We start from the raw sequence: 24,378 nt of genomic DNA, 5'->3' as shown, positions 1-24,378 counted from the left end.
AGCTGGCTGGAGGAATATGTTGTGGGGTGTTTTTTTTGGGGTGGGGGCAACTACAGACACAAAGAAGGAGGGCCCGATCAAATAAGTTTGAGAACCACTGGGCTAGACTGTGCCTTTAAGTTACTAATCCAGCATTCAGGGCACTGCTGAGCCAGGTCACTCTAGGAGTTGCTCCAGGAGGATCTGTCTCTTAGAAGGTGCAATTCTTCTTGCACCTCCAAGAAGTAGCGGGCGAGTGCATGCTGCACAATCCCTTAGAATGTTGCAAACTGCTCCCCTGTCCATGTCCAGAAATCCTTGCTTGCTGGCACTGTAAAAGTTGCAACCAAAACTTGCCTTCATCCCAACCCATAGCTCTCCTGTGAATTTTAGGAGAGAGAAGTCTTTGCACTTCGGTTGTTCCTAGCTCTTTTCACCCTTCCTAAGAACACTCAAACAATGGCCAAGCACCATCTAGCACATAATGTGCTTATGCTGCGGCCCACAGGCTGTTTTGCAGCATTCAAGGATATCTAGCCACCTGAAAGACCGCTGATAGAATCATAGAAATACAGGGCTGCAAGGGACCTCAAGAAGTCAGCTAGCCCTGCCCACTGCTCTGAGGCAGGACCAAGTAAACCTACACCATCTCTGACAGGTGTATGTCCAGCTTGTTCTTAAAAATGTCCAATGATGAGAATTCCACAACCTCCATTGGAAGCCTATTCTAGTGTTTAACTAACCTTAGAGTTAGAAAGTTTTTCCTAATATCTAGCCTAAATCGCCCTTACTGCAAATTAAGTCCATTACTTCTTGTCCTACATTCAGTGGACATGGAGAACAATTGATCACTGTCCTCTGTAATAGCCCTTAACATATTTAAAGACGGTTATCAGGTTGTCCCATCAGTCTTCTTTTCTCAAGACTAACCATGCCCAGATTCTTTAACCTTTCCTCATAAATCAGGTTTTCTAAACCTTTCATCATTTTTGCTGCTCTCCTCTGAATGATCTCCAATTTATCCACATGTTTCTTAAAGTGTGTTCCCAGAACTGGACACAGTACTCCAGCTGAGACCTCACCAGTGCCAAGCAGAGTGGGACAATTACTCCCCCCCACATCTTACAGATGACACTCCCGTTAATATACTCTAGAAGGATATTAGCCTTTTTCGCAACTGCATCACATCATTGACTCTTATTCAATTTGTGATCCACCATAACGCCCAGATTTTTTTCAGCAGTTCTATTACCCAGCCAATTATTCCCTGTTTTGTAGTTGTGCATCTGATTTTTCCTTCCTAAGTGATATACTTTCACTTCTCTTTATTGAATTTCATTTTATTGGTTTCAGAGCAATTCTCCAATTTGTCATGGTTGTTTTGAATTTTGATCCTGTCTTCCAAAGTGCTTGTAACCCCTCCCAGCTTGGTGTCATCTGTAAATTTTATAAGCATACTCTCCATTCCATTATCCAAGTCATTAATGAAAATATTGAACTAGGACTGACTCTTTCAGGATCCCACTAGATATGTTCCCCCAGGTTGACTGTGACCCATTGATAACTACTCTTTGAGTAGTCTTTCAACCAGTTTTGCAACTACCTTATAGTAATTTCATCTCGGCCACATTTCTCTAGTTTGCTTATGAGCATGTAATGTGGGACTGTGCCAAAACCCTCTCTAAAATCAAGATATATCACGCCTACTGCTTCCCCCCAATCACCAAGCCAGTAACCCTGTCAAGGAAGAATGGTTCGGCATGATTTGTTCTTGATAAATCCATGTCGGCTCTTCCTTATACCCCTGTTATCCTTTAGATGTTTACAAACTGATTGTTTATTAATTTGCTCCAGTATCTTTCCTGATATCAGAGTTAGGCTGACTGGTATATAATTTCCTGAGTTCCCTTTGTTCCCCGTTTTAAAGATGGATACTATATTTTCCCTTCTTCAGTCCTCTGGGACCACACTTTTCCTCCATGAGTTCCCCAAGATATTTGCTAATGGTTCTGAGATTGCTTCAGCTAATTCCTTAGGTATCCTGGGATGAATTTCATGAGGCCCTGATGACTTGACTACATCTAATTAATCTAAATATTCTTTAACCTCTTCTTTCCCTATTTTGGCTTGCACTCCTTTGTCCTTGTTGTTAATATTAATCATGTTGAGTATGTGGTCACTATTAACTTTTTTAGTGAAGACTGAAGCAAAAAGGCATTAAACACCTCAGTCTTCTTGATGTCAGTCATTAGCTCTCCTTCCCTGCTAAGTAGAGGATCTACTTTTTCCTTCGTCTTTCTCTTGAACTTAATGTAATTAAATAACCTCTTCTTATTGCCTTTTATGCCCCTTGCTAAATGTAACTCATTTTGTGCATTTACCTTTCTGATTTTGTCCCTTTTATGCTTGTGCTAGTCTTTTGTGCTCCTCCTTAGCAATTTGTCCATGTGTTTCTACTTTTTGTAGTATTACTTTTTGATTTTCAGGTCATTAAAGATCTCCGGATGGAGTCATGTTGGCTTCTTACTATTCTTCCTATCTTTCTTTTGCATCTCGTGTTGTGTAATATCTCAGCAATTCAGAGCATCTGAGACCCTGGCTAACACAGGTGGGAGTTACTGGCAGTGTGTACTCAGAGAAGGGCTCTTGTGTATGGGACTTGTGTGTCCCCATGGTTTAACACAGCATGAGCCTGTTGACGTCAGGACATAGTTCAAATTCTGTCTGTTTTCCCAGGCTTTTGAGAAAGGGGAGGACTGAAAAAATGAGTCAGGGAAATTATTTTAAAAATGTATAATCTTACATAAATTTTAACCTATAATTTATAATGAAGACTGGAGGTCTTTTTAAAAATATGCCCTGGCTCAACCAGAAGTTATGGGGCTTGAAACTGGGTGAAATTATATGGTATTATGGGAGAAGTCAGACTAGATGATCTAATCATCCCTTCTGGCTTTAAAATCTATGATTTTTACTGAGACTGAATAACTAAATATGTAAGCAGGAGTTAATTAATGTATTTAATCAGATATGTCAATGTTTTAAATGTTACATAATCCAGGATATATGGCACATTTAATACAAATCTAAGTATTTAAATAAATACATCTCTAATTCTTCTCTTCCTAATGATAAGATTGTAAACTCTTTGGGCAGAGACCATGCATTCTTTTATGTGTGTAAAATACTTATCTCATGATGGCTGCTACCAGAGTCAAATAATAATAATAATAATTAATTCTTGGGATCATGATCTTTGTTGATAGACTAATGCTTAAAGCTAAGCCAAAACCTTATGCAGTGTTTCCTGGAGGAAAGTAGAGTATTCCAGTCAGGCTGTCATCATTCTTCTTTATGGCTGCTCCATTTAATGAACACAATATCAAATTCAGGGATACAGGGTCTAGGTGGAACAATGATCCTTACTTGACACGATTGGTTAGCTGTTAAAAGGAATGGATGCCTAGATATCTCCACTGACCACTAGGGTGGAAAACCAGGGACTACATGGCTACTTAGGAACTTGTTCAGCAGTAAGATTAGTGGGAAAGTGCATAAGAAGGTTGTGTAGGAGTATGTAGGCCCATTTATGGGCCAGGCTGGAACTCATAAATAGAACAGCCTGGGGATAATGCAGAAGACTCCCCACTCTGTTCTAATGGCCTGTTTAAACAGGAAGAGGAAGCTGAACAGGGTGGGAGGAGAATGGAAGCTGAACAGCCTGCAAAAGGGTGGTGAGCTCTCTCCATCTCTAGAAGGCTAGCCTGACGAGGCAGAAACTTTGTTTGGGAGCTCTGAACCCAGGTCCTGAGGTAATGGTCCGTGAACTGTTATTTCCAAGTGCTCTTCCCTGGGGCTCCATTAAAGAAGACATACTTATTTTGACGAGTTTGTTTTGGCTTATTATTAATCTGATCTGTGCAAGATAATTTATTGGTGCCAAGCTGGGGGAAAGAAAGGTGAGGATCACCTTCAATGCCACTCCTGGGCACAGGGGAATGCATAGAATGGCCCTGCCTGTTACAAGTATCTTCAGCCAGGGTGGGCAGCCAGCATCTGTTCCTCATACTATTGTGTCCTTTGAGAAATATTTGCTCACCTTTTGATTACAGTTTGATGCAAACATATCTGCTTATAAGCAGTTGCCTCAAAAACTTTGCAGCTTGAAATCCATTCTGTGTACTATATGTCCTCTCTGCTTCTGTGGTCAGGTATCCTGGATATGAGAGGCTTGAATTAAAACTAAGCTGTTTGATTAGTCAGAGGCAGATTTCTATTATAAATTCTTCTTTCTTTGGTCCATCAAGAAGATCATGTTGATTCAAGTTGTAGCGATTTTCAGGGGATGAAGAAATACACTCAACTACAGATGAATGATGAACTCATGGCCCTTTATATCTCAGATGGTAACACTTATTTGTTTTCTGTTGTTATTGTTATTCATTTGTATTGCCCAACCAGGATTAAAATTCTATCATGCTATGTACAGTACGAACACCAGTACAGAAAATGACAGCCCCTGCCCTGAACAGCTTTCAAAGTAAGACAGTTCTGGACAGTTGTCTGATGTGAATGTTGTCTGATTATGGCATTACATTAATACCTTTGAATCATAGCATTGTCACCAGAACTGTTAAGAACTTGGTGAAGACACACATGACTATTAATAGCCCATATGGGATGAATCAATAAGAACAGTGGTTTTGGAGATAAAAGATCACAGGAATCTTATGTACCATTGTCTTACAGAGACATCAACAAGATGAATGGATGTTATAAAAATTATTTACTGCTCCACCTGAAACTATTGATTTTTATGATCTTTGTTTGAAATCTTGCTCTTTCATGCAACAGTTAAATCTTTTGATGTACTGGATGGATTTGGAGATCTTCAGATTTCTAGAGCCCTGTGTGGATACAGAATTTGTGTCCTCATCCAATCTGCGATCCGCAAACACGGTCCCTGGATATAAAGCAGATATCCACAGATTTCCAGGGCTCTAGATATAACATTTGGATCCGCATCCATCCACAATCCGCAAACATGGTCCCCGGATATCCAGAGATTTACAGGGCTCTACAGATTTCTTCACAATGTGAAGAAAACTGAATATCGTTCAAAGTGGCTTTCTGTCTGTAGGATTCTTGTGATAGTCCATCTGTAAAATCTCAGAGCTATCTCTATCTTCATGGCTAGTTGCTTTGTGAGCTCTGTTTCATCGCTGCTTGGCCCCATTGTCCCTGCTGATTGTAGCTTATTTGAGGGGAAAGAGGCAGTCCTGGAGGCAGCTACATCTTAGCCTATTGAGAGCTTTGAAGATAATGACCAAGACCTTGAAGTGGATATGGAATTAGTTGAGAGGCGACAGTAGCCTATGAAGCACTAGTGTGATGCTCCCAGTGTCCTGTTTAGGGAAATGGAAGCCTTCGTGAAGCCTTCACAATCAGCTCTATGTAGAGTGAGTCCACCCTTGCCAAGATAAAGGCATGAATAACTGTGGCTAGGTCTGCATCTGAGAGGAAAGAATGGCAGAAGATGGGAGAAGACACTTTGGGATGCTAGCTGATGAGTTTGGTAAGATTTTTAAGTCGTGCACCTCCTAGACAGTTGGAGGACACACCTTTTGACAAAGGGCTTCAATCAGTCCCTTAAAGTGTTCCTCTTTCCCATCAGTATCACCTCCACCCAATCAAGTTTCATTTTGAGCCAGCTGCACTTCATCCAGGAGCTGTTTTTTCTTTCAGAGTCTAGTAGAGATGACAGGTTTCAGAGTAGCAGCCGTGTTAGTCTGTATCCGCAAAAAGAAAAGGAGGATAAATTTGTTAGTCTCTAAGGTGCCACAAGTCCTCCTTTTTTTAGTAGAGATGAGTAACTGCATTGTCTCTTTCTTAGCAAGTGCAGCTGTAATATTGAGAATTTAGTTAGACATATAGGAGGGAAGGCAGCACCAAAAGGTCAGGACTGTTGCATGTGAGAGGTCTTGTGGAGAAGTGAACCTGGTGAGCCAGCACTTAGTGGTTAATTGTACAGAAGGCTCATGAGAGGTCTAGAAGTACTAGTGTTTGTCCTTTTCCATGGGTATAAGGAGATTATCTAGCAATGCAACTAGTGCATCTCTGTGCCATATCTTGTTGCAGAATCTTACTTTTCAATTTATTCTTTGTTATTTGCATCAGAAATGTCACTTATGAATCAGATGCTATTTGCAAGATTCGTACCTTATTGTATGTCTTATACCCCTCACTTGGAGCCTTTGTGCAGAGGTTTGGAGGTTGAAGTGAATGGGGCAGGACAAAATAACTAAGTCACTGGAGGAAGCAAACAAGTAGCTATTAGAAAGGTTGGTTGACAAACCTTTATGCCTGACAAGCTGTAGCAGAGGAGCTGAGGTGCATTTGTACAGCTGCCCAAACTTGGCTAGTTCAGGTTTGAGAGAGAGGACCAGTGGTGCTAGGACACTTTTTATAGTGGGGGTGCTGAAGGTGAACACCATATATGTGGGTTATTACTACCTCAACCCCGACGTGCCGGCAGCATCCCCAGCACCCCTAGTTCCAGCGCCTATGGCAGAGGACTGGGGGCAGTGGGAATCCCCGGTCTGTCCCTTTAAACCTGCAGCAGCAAGTTGGGCATGAACGGTGCTGGACACGTGAGTTGGTCTCCGTGTGCTCTAGCCTGCCTCTGCTTCCAATGCTGCTGTATTTCTAATGTTGTATCTGGCCCCGGTCCAGCCCCCGATCCTAGGGTTTTCGCCCTGCCTCCTACTCCTCCTCGATTTTTTTTTTCACACAGCCCCCTCCTATTTTTTCCACCCACGGGCAAAGGTGTTTTTGTTTTTACTCATCCCAGTTTAATCCGTGGGCAGGACTCGCCTAATAATATTTCTAGCCCCAGCAGCTCACATCACACACACGACCACAGCTCTCGCTCGCTCGCTCTCCCTCTCTTTTTGTTTAAATGATCGCTCTTTCTCTGCCGCTCCCCAGCCCCCCATCTCCACAGTGTGCATGACTCCTGGCCGGAGGGCCGAGTCCCCCGTGCCTTTCCAATGTGTCTCCTCTTACTGGGTCCTGAGCCGGTCCCCGGGCGATAGCCACCGCTTGCTTCCCATTTTTGCAAGAAGATATTTCCCTCCCCCCCCCCCCACTTGGTTTGCTCCTGCTCTGCTTGCCGCGGTCCCCCCTCCTGGCATTTGTAGGGCTGCAATTCACCCTCTCTCCCTCCTTCCCCACCCCCCCTCTTGAACTGCTCCGCGTTACTAGCGATCCCTGCTCCCAAAGCGTACGGGAGAGAAGAGAGGAGAGTCCCCCCCCGCGCCGCCGCCGCCGCCACCACCACCACCGCTACCACCATCACCTCCTCCTCCTCCCCTTCTCTCCTTTTTGGCAGCACCAGGACGTCCGGTGTGTGGTGGTGGCAGCGGGCGGCGAGCGCTCGGGTTGAATCCCCCCCCCACCCCCCCTTAGCTCTCAAGGTGCTCGGAGCGATTGTTCCCGGCTGAGCAGCAGCGGCGGCGGCGGCAGGCGGCAGGATGAGCACGCGAGGGGAAGGAGCCGGCCAGCCTTCCACTTCCACCGCTGCCCAGGAGCAACCTGCAGCCACAGCGCCTCAGAAGAGAGGACGGGGCAGACCCAGGAAGCAGCCACAAGTCAGTACCCGCTCCCTGCACGGAGCGCGCGCGCGAGAGGAGACGAGCGTGGCCATGGACGGGCTCCCGCTGCCACTGGAGTCCTGGGGACCGGACCGGGCGGCGGGGGTGAGGGGCTGCGGGGGGGGGCGGGGGGGCTTTGTTGCGCGCCCTTCCCCGCTAAGCGGCCCGCCGGCGGGGGGAAAGGCGCGGCGGCTGCAGGCGGCGCGGGGTGGGTTGCCGGGCAGAGGCGCTGGCTATTGTGCGCGGCGCGCTGCTGCTGGCGGCGGCGGCGGCGGCGGTAGCGCTGTTCAATGGAAATGTGCGGCGCGGAGCCGGCCAACCAGCGCGCGCTGGGTCATCCCCGAGCCGAGTTTGAAATTCCGAGAGGGCGAAGGGACCGAGCTGCGCTGGCGCCCGCCTCTCGGAGCCTTTGCAAGCTCCGGGGCTGTGGGGGGTCGGGTCCCACCGCCGGCTGCTGCCGCCTCCGAGCTTGACCAACCCAGCCCCTAGATCGTGGGGCTGGGGGGTGCGGCTGCAAAGTCGCTTGGCTTTTGGTCCCCCCACCCCACCCCACCCCCCTTCGTCGGCACGAAGGTGCCCCCCACTCCCGGCGGCGAGGGGGGAGGCTGCTGGAGGGGGGCAGCGCCGCAGTCACAACACCTTTTGCATTTCCGGAGCCCTTTGCCAGGCAGGTCGTTCTTCCACCTCCCGGGGGGGCTGTTCCGGGTTCTGGCTGCGGGCGGGGAGAGCCAGCGCTCCCCCCCTCGCTTTGCACCCCTGGTCAGTTTCAGGGACTCCAAAAAGGGCCCTTCTTCACTTGCAGGACCCGACTGGGGTTGAAGCTTGCTCGACTTGTGCCTCCCCCCCTTCATTTCCTGCAGTGACATTGCCACTCTGCTTCCCCGAGTCCGGCTCTTTTCACCCCCTCTGAAGCGATGTATGCTGCGGGGATTTTGCCTGCGGATGCAACCAATTAAGCTTGCAGCTTTGCAGAGGCAGCACGGGGAAGCACCGAGCTGGAGGTTTTGTTTGCCATAATTCGCAGGCTTCGGAAGTAGCGATTGGAAGTGTGTGGGGATTTCTAGTGAGCTCATTTAAACTGACTTCCGCGGGCTTTAAACATGTTTACTCCATTCGTTAGTATCCCACCACTTCCTTCAAAGCATGTCAGATGATTTGAAAATATTATGGGAGCTCTGAGGTGCAGAACATCCTCGAAAGCATTCCCCTAAACTGGGGGTATGCAGCTGCTCCTGCCCCTCCAGTGTGCTCCTGAAAAATGCACAGAAAATACTTATGGAAAACCACAAAACTGGAGCCCCACGTTTTCCCGCTCTGCCCTGTGACACTTATTCAGCTTTGCGATCTCAGCTTTATACCCCACAAACTCACTTTACACCTGGCTCCGACAACGTGGTCTTGCAACAAAACCAACCAGTAGCATTGGCTCTGCAAGTTTTGAGCATGGCTTTTTTTTTAGCATTTGAATGGCTCGGAGAGAAAGAAAACTGCATCTCCTAAAACGTGTTCGATCCAGATGTGCACCATGTCTCTGTGGCTCGCAACTGAGAATCGTATTATTTAGTCTCCTTTCCAGACTATCTAAATGTACCAGGGAATTTAAAATCTAAAGGGTTTTAGGATGGTTTAAGTTAACATACTGCATTTAATTAATTTTACCACATCCTGTAATCTGAATGAAATGTTCAATATTTAGAACTAGAAGAGTTTTATAGTATTTATGATTCACTGAATAAATATTTGGAATCCGAACTATTAGTCATTCATATCCATTTTAATGACTAGTTAATTTACTATCAAACACAGGGACCAGTTAAGAAAAATGCTAAAATAATCACTGTTCTTGTATAGATGTGTTAAACTTTTTTGTTACAGATATTTTATTTCCAAAAATATATATTGCATGCCAAAAATCTGTTGTAAAGAAATCTTTACATTTACATTTTAACAAAAGACAATTAAGTTTGGACAAATGCAAACTTCATAATAACAAAGGCAAATAAAAAAAATCTATTTGTGTCCTTAAGAGAAAACTGCAGATTACTTCCCAGTTTTTCAGTATTGAGCTTTTCCAAAAAATGTTTGTGATAGAAACTACATACAATAGTTGTATACTCTTATGATGAAACATAAATGAAATGAGTAATTAATTTTGAAAAACCATCTTTCCACAAAGTTCACAGTCAACATCCCTGTTAACAATTTGTGTTTTCTGGTATGTTTTACAGTTGTTAGAATATGCAAATTTTCATTATGTTCTTACATAATTACAATTTAAATGAAGTCTCATTTAATATGCAAACTAGAGTTCTCTACTTCATTTTAAACTTTGTATCATTCATTTACACTTCATGTTTTTAGGTAGCTCTTCAGTTGTTGTTTATACTTAAGGTCTATTTGGGTAGTGTCTTGTGGAGATTCTTGCTACAATAGCATGTTTTCCTGTGTTTAGGAACCAGCTGGAGAACCATCTCCTAAAAGACCAAGAGGAAGACCAAGAGGAAGCAAAAACAAGAGTCCCTCTAAAGCAGCTCAGAAGGTGAGATTATGAGAGAGAGAGAGAGAGTTCTTAACAATTACTGTTAGTTTCATCAGTTAGTTTCCAAATTATTCCAGTCATTCAGCCTTTGAACTGTAGAGTTTGAACCATTTTTAATAATGGAGGCCACATATTTTCCGCATTTTACCTTTGTAAGATCAGAGTTAACATTTGCTGCAGAAAGACCCTAGCACAGAACATATGAGGTCAATTTAGTTTTTGTACAGTGCATACAGTATGAAATAATATGACATATTTGAGATATTGATTGAGATCTTCTGCAGCTAGCATTGTGGTCTAGAAAGAAAATCAATATTATTAATTATTATTATTAATATTATTTTCCAGTTTAAGATTTAAAAAGTCTTCTGTGCATAAAAATGAAAATTCATTTCCTGTACATTTATTTACATTACTACTTCAAACCAAATCTGTCTATTAAAGCTAAGTGCTTTGTCAAACATATGGTAATTAGAAGTAAATCCAATTATGTGTTGATAGAAATATTTCTTGAAATTTACAGTTTTAAAATGTGATGGTAAAGTAAACTGTGAGTTACAGTAACAGCCTGCTATGTATTGTTTAGTAATCACTTTCAAAGAGGCTGTTTCTTGAAGCAATATTAGTCTTTTGAACCACTCCTACAATTTGGTGTTGCTAGCAGATACATACCATAGGGGTTCTGAATAGTTTAGCAATGGTACAGACCAGTCCAGTGAAGACAATCCTTTTAGTTCATTGATTTTAAATTGCAAGTTCAACCTGAAAAACTAGCTTAATTTAAATTTGCCAATGCTGTGCATTATAAAATCTTGCTAACAAGGCTAATAATACATTTATATGTGACATTTTTTTGGTGAACATAAGAAGTAAATGGAAGTATGTAGTTTTGAAAATAAGTACAGGAGTGATGGTTCTGTGGAGGGTTCCACAGCAGTTAGCACTAATTTACGGGTACTAAGTTGAAAACAAAAGCTTACGAAATCTGGGAGTGAACTGTGGTGCTTAAGTGTATCAGTGTCTTTTACTCTTTAGTAGTTATGTGGTAAAATGTGTTTTGGAAGATGGGTGTTGGCTCATCTAATTATGGTTAATTTTAAAATGTGGTTTACTTTGTGCCTGAGGGCACTGACCATGTTAAGTTTGATAGTTTTCAGTGTTATAAATTACCATAGCAACTAGTGATAAATATTAAGTTCTTTCATGTCTGTTTTAAATGTTTTGAACATTAGCTGAAGGAACATTTTCCTATAGTGTTTGAATTTCCAATTGTTTTTTAGTGTCTGGGCTGGGAAAAAACAGTATATTTAATCAATAAATGTATAAGTTGGTAAAAATTGTACTTTTCAGGTTAGATATTTAAAATGTACAAAAACCGCTTTGCTACCCTAATAAGTGTAGGTATTTAGGTTTTTTTCTTTGTATAGTTAAAAATGTACATCAGATTCAGTATTAAACAGTTTAAATTTAATCCTTCAAAAGAGAGAAAACAAATTTTTATTAGTTTGGAAAATTGAAATTTGAGATTAAATGTTTTGAATATTACTGTTGGAAGAGTAGACATTACTGTGTGTAATATTTCTAGCGAGAATAAAATTTTAAATTAATTCTTCATGGAAATGTATATTTAAAAGATATTTCTAGTAGAAATATTAAAACCTGTTAATAAATCTGAGTGATTTAAAATCATCATAAATTAGAAAAGACTTTTTTATTATACAAAACTATATATTATGCAGTTTAGTTATGTTCAGATCATTTTGGTGCATGTAGTTCCTTTTTAGTCTGAATTAAGAACTGAACAAGTTAATAGCACCTTTTCAATTTTCAGAGTTCACCAATTAACTACTGTAACTAAGGCAAATTCTACAGAATGTTATGTATAATAAAATTTGACCAAGGGGCACACGTCTTATTTACTATTAAAAAATCTTTGACATTTCCTTAAATATAAGTCTGGTGGTTTTTTTTTTTTTTTAATTTTTGTGATGGAATGGTTGTTAAAATATGTATTTTGGGTAAGATGCACAAGTCTTTGTTAAGTATTCCGAAGTGTAAAACAGTTGTAGAACTTTTAAAAATAAGTAAATCAATAAATAAAGTAAAAGCTTTGGGATCATGTTTCAACTAACAGTGTGTTGCCCTTTTTTAAAATAGATGTTGTAATATCACATTTGACACCTCAAAGTTTTTATTTTATACAATTTCTTTTCTGATAAATTTCCTCATAGTAAACCTGAATTGAAAAGTTTGCTCATTTAAAAACAAACAAAAACTCATGGTTCAGTTGTTGTTGGTATCACTTTTTAAAATAATGAATTACAGTTGTAACTTTCTGACATATATATTAATTGAAGGGCCTCTGTATCCTTTTCCAGGTCTCAAAGCCTTGCTTGTTAACATTGCTAAGACCCTATACATGTAAACTTGGTTGCTGTACATGCAGTTGAAAATTGCTGGAATTTCTATAGAATAGTGTGTGGCCTATGGTTTTCAAAGTGAGCTCATTGAAATGTACTATAGTGTTCACAACATGTAAGATAAACGTACACCACTAGAACCCACAGAGCAGACGTGAGAAGGCACTCATGATTAATTGATCGGGTGTTCTCTTGCAGACCATTACACATAACAATTAAAAATGTATTACACAAACTGTCAGGGAGCTAAAAATACTCAGACAAGTATTGGAGCTTTGTTTTGTTATACTTTAAAAAGTAAATACCCTTAAATCAGGTGAGGCACCATTTTCCCTGTGATCATGACTCTGTGATGTATTTAAAATTTCTTGGTGTATGGTTTTTTTTTTTTACTTGCAGAGCTTGTGTTTGGACTTAGTAAACTGGCCTTGGGGCATTTGAAAACAAACTGTGCTTGTTAGGAAATTAGCAATGTGAAACCTGACAATGCATGCAGAATGTTGCAAGACCAATTGGACAGCTAATAATGTAGCAATTACTCTAATTTCAGGTAATACACACATAAAAACTGACTTGCCTATAATACATATCTAGGCTTGGAAAGGTAGTTTTTTATCCGTAAATCTTTGTTGGTGAACGTTGATTTCACTGTTCACACAAAAATCAATGAAAAATATTTCCATCAATAATAATCAAAATGTACATATAGGCAAAGTAAGAAAAATGCTGCTTGATAACTGGAGTTTGATTTAAGGATATTTACTTTGCATAATTTGATGTGATCACAATTTGTGTTTGAACGGTTATAAAGCTTTATCTTTTTTAATCTCAATGTCTGCTGTCATTAAATAATTATTGTCTGACCCTCTCATAATTTCCTACAACTGAGAAAGTTTAAATGGATACAATTTTTAAAAAAAGGCTTAAAACCCATGATTTTGTGCAACAGTGAAAATTTAAATAGATGAAAATAAAAAAGGCTTAGAAACAAACCAATATCAGTCAAAATTATATAAAAATAGAATTTTACCAAGTTTATACATATTTATTACATATATTTATTAGATGAATACATCAGGTAAGCCTGCAATTTACAGAAAAACACCCCAACCTCTCAGTCGCTTTAATTTTCCACCAACAGTGAATGCGAATAACATATTAACAGATGACAAGTAGGAGACAGACACAAAAGGACTCTAATCACATTGTACTAGAGTGTTCAGAATTACTCTATCATTGGAGCTTATGTCTCTGAACAAGACCTGCTGTCATTCATTTAAACCAAAATCGGAGAATAAATGGAGGACTTCTCTTTTCTAAGGATTATATGTTTGACTTTGCAAAAAGGACAACATATTGACATCCCTCCATTATCTTCTTGGTTGCTCCATACCTATGTTTTATTTCTTAGACTGAGGTAGCACTGTTACCAGTACATCTCCATTTCCCTTATGCATTCAGGGCTTTTCTTTGTTTAGCTCCTATATTTGTGCTTGATAAAATTTCCCATATTTGGAATGAAGAAACGCGCTTTTGGAGTAAAACAATAGAAATAGTTATTTTGTGCCATAACAGAAAACTTCAGAAATCCCAAGAAGTGCTCTTATGTCAAATTCACCTTCAATTTAAAAGTTTAGGTCCAGCTCAATAAAATAGAGTCATTTATTTTTCATTAGAATGAAATTAAATAACTCAAAAACATGAGTTGGAAAATGCACACTTTGCAAACAAAAGTTAGTGGTACTATTTGTATCTACACTTTGTTATATGCCTTCTATGAAGAGAGGTTTGTGTCTCTAAATTAAATAGTCGGGTGAAATCCTGGCCCTGTTTAAATCAGTGAGAGTTTTGCCACTGACTTCTTTGGGGCCATGATTTCACCCTAAGTTGGTTGATGAAAATCTAGTTGCCTTATGAGGAAAGGTTAAAAAAACTGGGCATGTTTAGCCTTGAGAACAGAAGATGGGGGGAGGGGCAACCTGTTAACAGTCTTCAAATATATTGAAGGGCTGTTGTAAAGAGAACTGTGATCAATTGTTCTTCATGTCCACTGAAGGTAGGACAAGAAGTAAGGGGCTTAATCTGGAGCATGGGAGATTTAGAGTAGATGTTAGGAAAAACTTTCTAACTGTAAGGGTAGTTAAGCTCTGGAGTAGCCTTCCAAGGGAGTTTGTGGAATCTGTATCACTGGAGGTTGTTAAGGACAGGTTAGACAAACCTGTCTGGGATGGTCTAGGTTTACTTGGTCCTGCCTCAGTGCAGGGGATTGGACTTGATGACTTCTTGAGGTCCCCTCCAGCCCTGCATTTCTATGATTCTATATGATGTACAAGTGGTCATTGCACCTAAAACATGGAGACTTCAGCCACTGAGATGTTTTCAGTAAGGTGTGTCAGGCAGGACAACCTGTTTGGCGGTAAACTGGATAAATATGACATGGAAGCTGTAACAAGATTAGTCTGTTCAGTACCTGAGTCCTTTTATTATGGTTTTTAACAAAGTGACTTCAGTAGAGGGACACTTAATTGTGTAAGTTCTCTTGACTAGGTTTGACAACAGTGATCTTTGTTGAGAGAGCTATCAATTACTCCAGCTAACCTATGCCTCTGACACATTTTATCTTGACATCTCAACAGATCATTTTGCAAAACAGAGTTCACAAGATATGGATTCTGTTGCATTTGTGTTTCTGCTTGACAATATATGGATGCCCGAAGAACACTTTATATCCATTCAATTATTTACACTCATCTTGTCTTGTTAATTGCCTTCAACTGTACAGTTTCAGTTTCTGCTTGGCATTGCCTACCCATAGACCAAGGAGGCGCTGGTGGTGGGAAAGTCACACTCCATTTTTGCTGAGCCCCATACAGTGTGAGGTTATGAAGCAGCTTCAAGTTGCCTTGTGCTACCAAAGCTTAGATGAATTGCAGACCTTTCCATTGACTCTTAACTGTCTTTAATATGAAAAGGATTGAAATGGCAATTGTGATACATGAAAAATACCATTTTCTCAGACATGTTTTGTGCTCTAAAAGCTATTTAATTCAGTTCCACTCCCAAAATGTTTTATCGCAGCAATTAATTGGTTATAATATTGCACATAAAAGTGTCTTAATTTTTAAAAAAGAAAAACACCCTTAAACTGCATATATGCTAACCTTCCCTCCCCTTGCTCAGCCCTTCTCTGTTTTATGTTCAGTGTTAAATGTTGTTGTATTATGTTATATAGAGCAAAGTCATGTCTCAGCATGTTGTGTCTTGTGCTGAGATATAACCCAACACAACACACCTTACTCTACATTGCATCAGAGGATTAAAAAGAAACAGCTTCCTTTGATTAAGCAGATATAAACTGCAGTGCGTAGCTGAGATCACTTGCAAGCTGCCGTCTAAATAATACTGTTTGTTATGTTTGGGAGGTTTGGTGTTCTCTCTAGATTTGTTCCTCACTCCAGACACAACAGTGTAATGAAAGCAAACAGCTAGCAGAGTAGTTAGATTAAATTGCTCTAAATACAGTATCTATTCAAAAGGCAAAGTAGTGCTGTTGGGTTGATGTGTTTAACTTCTTGTTAATTAAATTTTACATTATTCCGCACAATTTTATTTATTTGACAGGATCACTGCTAAATAACTAGTCATGACACCAGGTATTTATATTAAGTGACAATACTGTGCTCCCAGAGTAAACTTGTGCTTTATTTGTCAAAATATTAATATTAATAATAATTATCCAAGTGAAAAAATGGAACTATGTTTCCTAGATTCCTTGTCTTTACTATCATATTTTTATCATTATTTTCCTTCTTGTTTGTTCAAGAAGTGTTTTGTCTTTGCCTTTTAGAGTAGAGATAAAATGTCCATTATGGAAGTCTTTGTCATTCATCTTCTGCAGTTTAGTCTATGGAAACCTTCCTGTTGCTTACAGCATCTCTCTGTACCAAAACATAATGAATTGGAATGCACTGCTGTTTTCCCAGCTCACCTCTGGGAAAGATTTGGTTTTGATAAGACCTATGGAAATGTTTTTCTTCTGACATGAGGTGGAAATCATATACAGCAGTAACATAGTGCCTTTCATTACAAAGGGTCCCGAAGCACTTTACAAACTGATATACAAACTATACACAGGGAACACTATTCACTACTGAAACGTAGCCACCTCTGGGGTGAAACAGATTGTTAACAGCACTCAGCCACACTGCATGACAGTTTAGGACTGGAAATGAAGATTGATTATTCAAAGAAATCTGCATGTACTCTTTCCAGTCAAGCTACTTTATATAGTCTATGTCAATTTACTAGGATTTTTTAAGTTTGATTTCAAGACCAGGTTTGCTGTAGATCTGAACAAGTTCATGTTCATTTTTTTAAGGACATTGGCAGCATGATCTTATTTTTAAGAGTAGTAAAACCTTAAAAAAAGGAGGGGGATTGTTGGTCCTTTACTAAGATGTAAAGTGTTGATTTAGAACATTTTAAACTGATCCCTTCTTAAAAATTAATGCCTCAGATAGTTCAAACAATAACTATGTGTCTATTGGACATCATATACTAAAATTAATTTCTATTTGCACTGTCCAGGTTATAAGGACATAATAATGAAGGGTTTGAAGGGAAACAAAAACCTCTTAAATAGCTAGAGAATACAGCAAATGTACTTCTTTAAAAAGTATTCTCATAAGAGGGTTTCACCTTACATGTAACACTGGTATAAACTGTTAAAGAGCAAGTTTACTCTTTTAACAAGTCTAAGTGATAATTTTGCCCTTTAGGAATGTGAATTTTATTTTTCACACATTTCTTCTTGCTGAGATTTATTTCAAGGTCATTTTACTGCACTTATAGTGTAGGGTTTATAGGGATTGGCCCCAGTACTTTCCCAGCTCTTTTTGTGGGATTCATTTTACATGACAAGGCATTACGCACATTTTACAGAGATATACCAATAAGTGATTTATGTAATGAGACAATTGACTCCTGAGGGGAAAGTCAAACACACAAACTGCTGTGAAGAAGCAATATATGAAAACACGTATGCACCAGGTATTCAAAAAACCTTGATTCCAAGGAATGATTATGCACATAGTGTGAAATCCTGGCCCCATAGAAGGGAGTTTTGCCATTGACTTGAGTTGGGCAAGGATTTCACCTGTAGTTCACCTACCTAACTACCATTATTATTAATCAGATATTGACATATGTATGGTGGACATACTTTGTCTGTAAATAACAATATTTTATATGTAATTTTTTATCCAAGGATTTCAAAGTTGCATTACAAAAGTGGGTAAGTATATTTATCCCACAATCACCAAGCAAACTAATGACAGAGTCCTGAATGGAATCTGTGTTTTCTCTGTTTGAACTCTTTGCAGTAATTGCTAGGTCTTGCTTACATATTCTTTACATATTCTTACACGTCCTTTAAACTCTGAACATACCTTTCACCATTCCAAAATATGCCTTCATTTTAAGGGTTGAAGCAAATTCAACAGTAGGTGCCCTAGAAATGGCACCTACTGTTGAAATTACTTCAACCCTTAAAATGAAAGCATATTTTGGAATGGTGAAAGGTATGTTCAGAGTTTAAAGGATGTGTTTGCATCTGAAAAGGAAAATGTTACTCAGAACCAGGAAAGTATCACTAAGTAGAAATACACACATGTTCAAGACGATATTCTTTTTCAAACATGCTGGTTTGCTTTCTGAACATTATCAATAGAGAAAAAACAGGCAGACTATTGCGAATAGTCCATCAGTTTTAAAGACGTTTCCTTCCTTCTTGAAACAAACTATTCTTTTTACCCCACAAGAGGGGATTTTAGTATCTTTAAGTCTATGCTATGAAATGTTAGAAAAAGGAATCTCAAGATTCAAGCCATAGGGGAGAGAGAGAGAGAGACTTAATGCTACCCATCTAATCAGCAGATACATAATTATGGATCATATTACAAGAAATATGTTCCCAGTTACCAGCACTGCTAAATAATGTTGGCTTATAAAATATGTTGTTTTTTCACTTTACAGAAAGCAGAAGCCACTGGAGAAAAACGACCCAGAGGCCGACCCAGAAAATGGGTAAGTATTCCATTTCCAACCATTTGATTTATTTTTCTGCTTTATAAAACATGTTTTAATGCCATTCTTTAGAAAAAGACTATTTCTATTTCATTTTTTTAAAAGAATGTCTCATTTCTTTCAGTTCTGTTGGGTCAACGAAAGGGTTAAGGCAGCAGACACGTTATCTCAACTTCCTACCTTTAGACTCTGATAGTTTGCTCAAGACACATTACTGCTAAATGTTTTCTGGCATTGAATACTCATGTGTCTCTTATCAGCATGAAAAGAGTCTCAACTCTTCCTTCAAAAAAAGAGAGTAACAATGAGATAACTTGTTCCGTAATTGAGTAACAAAGGTTAAAGGGGGTATTATCAGGCATCAGAAAGTGATTATGAAAGGTGATAAAATTCAAATGCAGTGTGTACAAGATAAAGTTAAAAAAACAAAACCTCTTTGTCTCTTTAGTAATGGTTCACAGTCCCTGGGAAACAGAGTACATTTTCCCCCCAAAATCCTTAAAAGGAACAAAAATAAATGTTGGGTAACTTGCACCAAATGTTTTCCCTGTTTGGGCCTGCTGTATACCTCACACAGAATAGGTGATTTGTTATATTTTTCATTTGTCTTGTTATTAAATTTTAAAATATTGCTCTTTCACACTGCTATTGGCTCCCTGGATGTTGATGTCAGAGACAAATGCATTTTTGGAAAGTGCCCTTGATCATCTTGTCATACAGATTTCTGGTCGCTTGGAGTCTGGAAATTCAGTGTTCAGTTGTTGAGTACTTCTTGTATGCGTCCTTTTTTACTTCTCTCCCTTTCAAAAAGAAAGTGATGAGAATGTCACCTGAAAAGCATCTATAGGTGTTAATGGGAGAAATTGAAGGTGTAACCATATGTTCCATAATAAATTCTCTATCTAGTTTTCCTTCTCCCATTACCTTTAACTTCTACACTTCTGTCCTCTATTTTTTTCTATACTTCTTTTTCCTACCTCATCTCTTCTTCATTCCTTTATTATGTTCTTTCTTCTCTTCCCTCATCTTCATGTTGTCATTTCCCCTCCATTAGCTCATCCTTTCCCTTTCCAATATATATTAAGACGGTTGTCAAGACATCCAGGCTTCCTAGAGCTAAAACAGCACCACCGGAAGCTTATAACTACAACTGACGTTCCCCAAAGTGTCAGCAGCTAAGCGCAAGAGAGGAGGGATGGCTGTAACTTACACTATAAAAATAGTCCTATTGTGGTCCAGTGATAAAAGTGCCTGAGGATCTTCCTCTAATATTGTGGAGAAAATCAGACAGTCATATACAGTATATAGTATACATGTCTACAGTATTTAGACTAGGCAAATTCTTTGTATACAGAGAAGAAGCCCATTGGCATTAGGAGATTAGATGGTTTATAAAAACTTACATGAATTGGTAACCTTCTCAAAGGTGGCTTGCATAAGACAAACACTAAATAGCTCAGTAAAACGTTTAGCGATTACTGTCAGTTTCCTTATAAGGTTGTCTAGAGTTTACTAGGGCCTGAGATTGTATATGTGGATGCTAACTGAACTTGTCTAATCCTCATATTGGGTGCAGTCCCCAGGGAGGCAAAATGAATGGCTGTTTTACAAGAATAATTTATAACATCCAAGCCATCTATACTAGGTTTGGTATATGTGGTTATAGGCAGAAGGTTGTTAACTCCATGGGAATGGAAAGTGTCACAATCTGTGGTGCTAAGAGGTGCACCATCCCAGGCATTGTATCTGGAGATTAAGAGGTTTCTTCTCTGAAAAGAAAAAAAGGGGTATTTTTGTTATAGTCGGCATATTACACTTTGGTTTGTGTAGCTTATGCTGGCAAGAGCGAGCAGGCAGTAGCAACAAAGAAATAAATACAGTACAGTTGTTTGGGTGAAAAAATTGAACTGCAGAAATAAATTCTTGACTATCCCATAGAGGCAGTCTTCACTTTGCAACAGTTTAATGCTTTACAACAATGTCACTCATTTCCTTGAAATTATGGAGTATTTTAAAGCCCTGCAGTATTTTTTATTGCAAATATCAGAAACGGAATCCTTTACCCATTCACTACTGTACTGGATGGTTGTTTTGTTAGTGAATTTTAGAAATAATATATGAGCTTGCACCTAACAATGGGATAAAGTTGTAGACATTGGGAAATATAAGTGCCATTTTCTCTCTCCTGCTTTTCTTTTTTCCGGCGTGAGTCAGGCTTGTGGGCTCCTCTTTACATGTGGTAAAATGGAGAGTCATATCACATTTTATACATGAAAAAATATTGTTAAATTATTAGGAGCCATTATCATACCAACAATTTTTAAACAGTATATGCGGTGGAAATCAGTGAGGGATTCTACCTAAAAACAGAGGGGCATGGCATAATAGGGCCCACTGTGTTTTAACATTTAGCTCAGTGGGTCTCAAACTTTTTTACTGGTGACCGCTTTCATATCACAAGCCTCTGAGTGTGACCCCCCCCCAATAAATTAAACACACTTTTTAATATATTTAACACCATTATAAATGCTGGAGGCAAGCTGGGTTTGGGGCGGAGGTTGACAGCTCACGACCCCCATGTAATGACCTCGTGACCCCCTGAGGGGTCTCGACTCCCAGTTTGAGAACACCTAATCTAGCTTCTGTTCAGAAAACACCCCTTTTTATCACATGAATTTAATTTGGGTTTTTAAAGTACATTAGTGGTTATTTTCTGTGTTAATCTACTACGTTTGTAGCAAGCATTACTTTAAACAGTTATGTATCAATTAAAATAAGGAATGTGTAGATTTCCTTTGTGTTTGCGGGGGGGGCAAGAAATTGTATAGGACGGATATTTTTCTAAGTTTGTAACCTATTTTTGTGAGTTTAGAGGATTTGTGTCATATGTTGTTCATCAAATTGTAAAGTATTATTTCTGCTGTTTCCTTCAATATGCACATGCAGAAACAAACTAGCTAACAGCCTTCTGTAGAATTCTGGTAGCCAGTCTTTCTGCCAGTTCAAATTAAGTATTTAATATTTGTGACTCACAATTTTTTTTAGAAGAGGGACTAAATCTAGTTGACTATGAATGTATAAAACCTGGAGAAAAAAGCTGAAGTGAAGAGAGTGGAAACCTGATTTACCAGAAGTGTACAATAAAGCAAGTTATATTTTTAATAAAATAATGTGTATTTGAAAAATAGTCCAAGAAGATAAGATCGTTGTCTGTTGAACAAACTATAGTGAGTGGCTCTATAGGAAATATATATTTGGTTATAAAGAAAAGCCACCCACATTTAGAATTAATTGATTAAAAGCACTGAAGATGATAAAGAAGAACCAGATGGGAACCATCATATTTGGAATCAGAAATTCAGTTTCAGTTGTAGTAGACCCCATCTGTCACCACAAGTTGCTGGACATATGTATATAGTACAATAACATTTTGGGGGGGAGAAAATCCTATTATTTTACTGATGAAAAAAATTTCTTTGTGTACTTGTTACTCTTTAATTTTAGAAGTTTTGATACAGGGATATGATCTAGGTTCTTTGATGCCAGTGGAACACGCAGATGAAGCAACCTGGCTTTTTATTAGGAGAATTACTATTGTCTGTGTCATAGATGTTCACAGCAATTTACAGAGATAATAAAGACATGAGGCTCCATTGAAGTTTGCCATGGTCTTCAGTGGGGCCAGGATTTCATCTGTGTAGCCTAACCCTACTCACACTGGAGTCAGTGAGAAACAGGAGTAGGCCTCCATTGCCATGTCCCAAGGAGCTTACACTTTAAACTTCCACATTTTTTACATTTGTGTAAGGCTAGTAACCTGACTGAAGTACTGTGTTGGGGCAGGAGCGGAACGGAGACTGAATAAGCAGTTATAATACAATTCATTCCAATGGATCATATTGAAAAGTCCTGGAAATTTTGCAGACTTCTGGTGCTCTCAAACTTCAGTTTAATGGCGAAACCTGAAACCTCATTCTGATGATGATGCTTTAAAAGGGTATTTAGGTTTGTCTTTCTTTTTTTCCCCTCCAGATTGCTTTTTAGCATTGTCTGATTTCACCCCCATGTTGTTTAAACGGAAACACAACTTTTCAAAAGCACATAAAATAGCCAGGCATATTCCAAAGCTCAATATGCAGATGTTATAACTTTGTAAGGGGTCTGGAGTTGATGTGGGTAAGTGACTGACATAATGATATAATAGTATGAAACTATCTGGTAATGGATTGTGCAGAGGAGGGACAAAACTCCAACTATAGCTTGCTTATAACAACAGAGGGGGAGTAGTTAATTTCTTAGCACAGTACGTGCGCAAACACACACACACACAACCATTGAAACACAAATTGGTAGCGATAAAACAAACAGAACTAAACTCCATTTTCCTATGCAAGGGTTTGAGCTAATTTTAACATGCGTAGGTGGACAAGTCTATGTTTCTGAAATTTAAGGGTGTAATCCTACCCCCAGTGAAGTCAATGGAAGTTATGCCATTGACTTCAGTAGGGCCAGGATTTCACCTTAAATGCTGAAAATTAGAGTAAGAGGTACAAAACTGTTTTTAAAAAAGTGAAGAAAATGATTTCTAGCTGATAACTTTTTCTCCAAATTGTACAAATACATTAGAAGCAAGAGGCAGACCAAGGACAGAGTACGCCCATTAATGAATGAGAGGGGAAAAACAGTAACAGAAAATGTGGAAATGGCAGAAGGGATAAATGACTTTTTTGTTTCCGTTTTCATTAAAAAGTTTTGTAGCAATTGGACATCTAACTTAATGAATGCCAGTGAAAATGAGGTAGGATCAGAGGCTAAAATAGGGAAAGAACAAGTTAAAAATTACTTAAACTTAGTTAGATGTCTTCAAGTCAGCAGGTCCTGATGAAATACATCCCAGAATACTCAAGGAGCTGACTGAGGATATAGCTGAGCCATTAGCGATTATCTTCAAAAAGTCATGGAAGACAGGAGAGATTCCAGAGGACTGGAAAAGGGCAAATATAGTGCCCATCTATAAAAAGGGGAATAAAGACAACCCAAGGAATTACAGACCAGTTAGCTTAATTTCAGTACCCAGAAAGATAATGGGGAAAATAATTAAGCAATCAATTTGCAAACACCTAGAAGATAATAAGGTGATAAGTAACAGTGACCAGGGATTTGTCAAGAATAAATCATGTCAAACGAACCTTATAGCTTTCTGTGACAGGGTAACAAGCTGTGTGGATGAGGGGAAGCAGTAGATGTGGTATATCTTGACTTTAGTAAGGCTTTTAATACCGTCTCACATGACCTTCTCATAAACAAACTAGGGAAATACAGCCTAGATAAAGCTACTATACAGTGGGTGCATAACTGATTGGCAAACTGTTCCAAGAGAGTAGTTACCAGTGGTTCACAGTCAAGCTGGAAAGGCATATCAAGGGAGGTCCTGCAGAGATCTGTTCTGGGTCTGGTTCTGTTTAATATCTTCATCAGTGATTTAGATCAATGGTGGGCAACATTTGAGTCGCATGTGGCCCGTCAGGGTAATCTACTAGAGGGCTGCGAGACAGTTTGGTTACATTGACTGTCCATGGGCATGGCCGCCCGCAGCTCCAAGTGGCCACGGTTCACTGTTCCCGGCCAATGGGAGCTGCAAGAAGCGGCAGCCAGCATGTCCCTGCGGCCTGCACCCCTTCTTGCAGCTCCCATTGGCCGAGAA

The 24,378-nt window shown here is 39.4% G+C and overlaps 1 protein-coding gene across 2 annotated transcripts in view; it reads left to right on the top strand.

The window, feature by feature from the left end:
* Positions 1–7,450: 7,450 nt before the first annotated feature.
* HMGA2 (high mobility group AT-hook 2) overlaps positions 7,451–24,378 on the top strand; it is a 166,542-nt gene continuing 149,614 nt past the window's right edge. For both annotated transcript variants that reach the window (XM_074942099.1, XM_074942100.1), the window contains exons 1-3: positions 7,451–7,628; positions 10,084–10,170; positions 18,624–18,674. In XM_074942099.1, the coding sequence (XP_074798200.1) occupies positions 7,512–7,628; positions 10,084–10,170; positions 18,624–18,674 (255 nt within the window). In that variant the 5' untranslated portion in view covers positions 7,451–7,511. The remainder of the gene's footprint in view (positions 7,629–10,083; positions 10,171–18,623; positions 18,675–24,378) is intronic.

This window comes from Natator depressus, chromosome 1, assembly GCF_965152275.1.
Source record: "Natator depressus isolate rNatDep1 chromosome 1, rNatDep2.hap1, whole genome shotgun sequence".
In the NCBI taxonomy this organism is placed as follows: Eukaryota; Metazoa; Chordata; order Testudines; family Cheloniidae; genus Natator; species Natator depressus.
The sequence above is the reverse complement of the archived record's forward strand: the minus strand, read 5'-3'. Positions and strand labels throughout refer to the sequence as shown.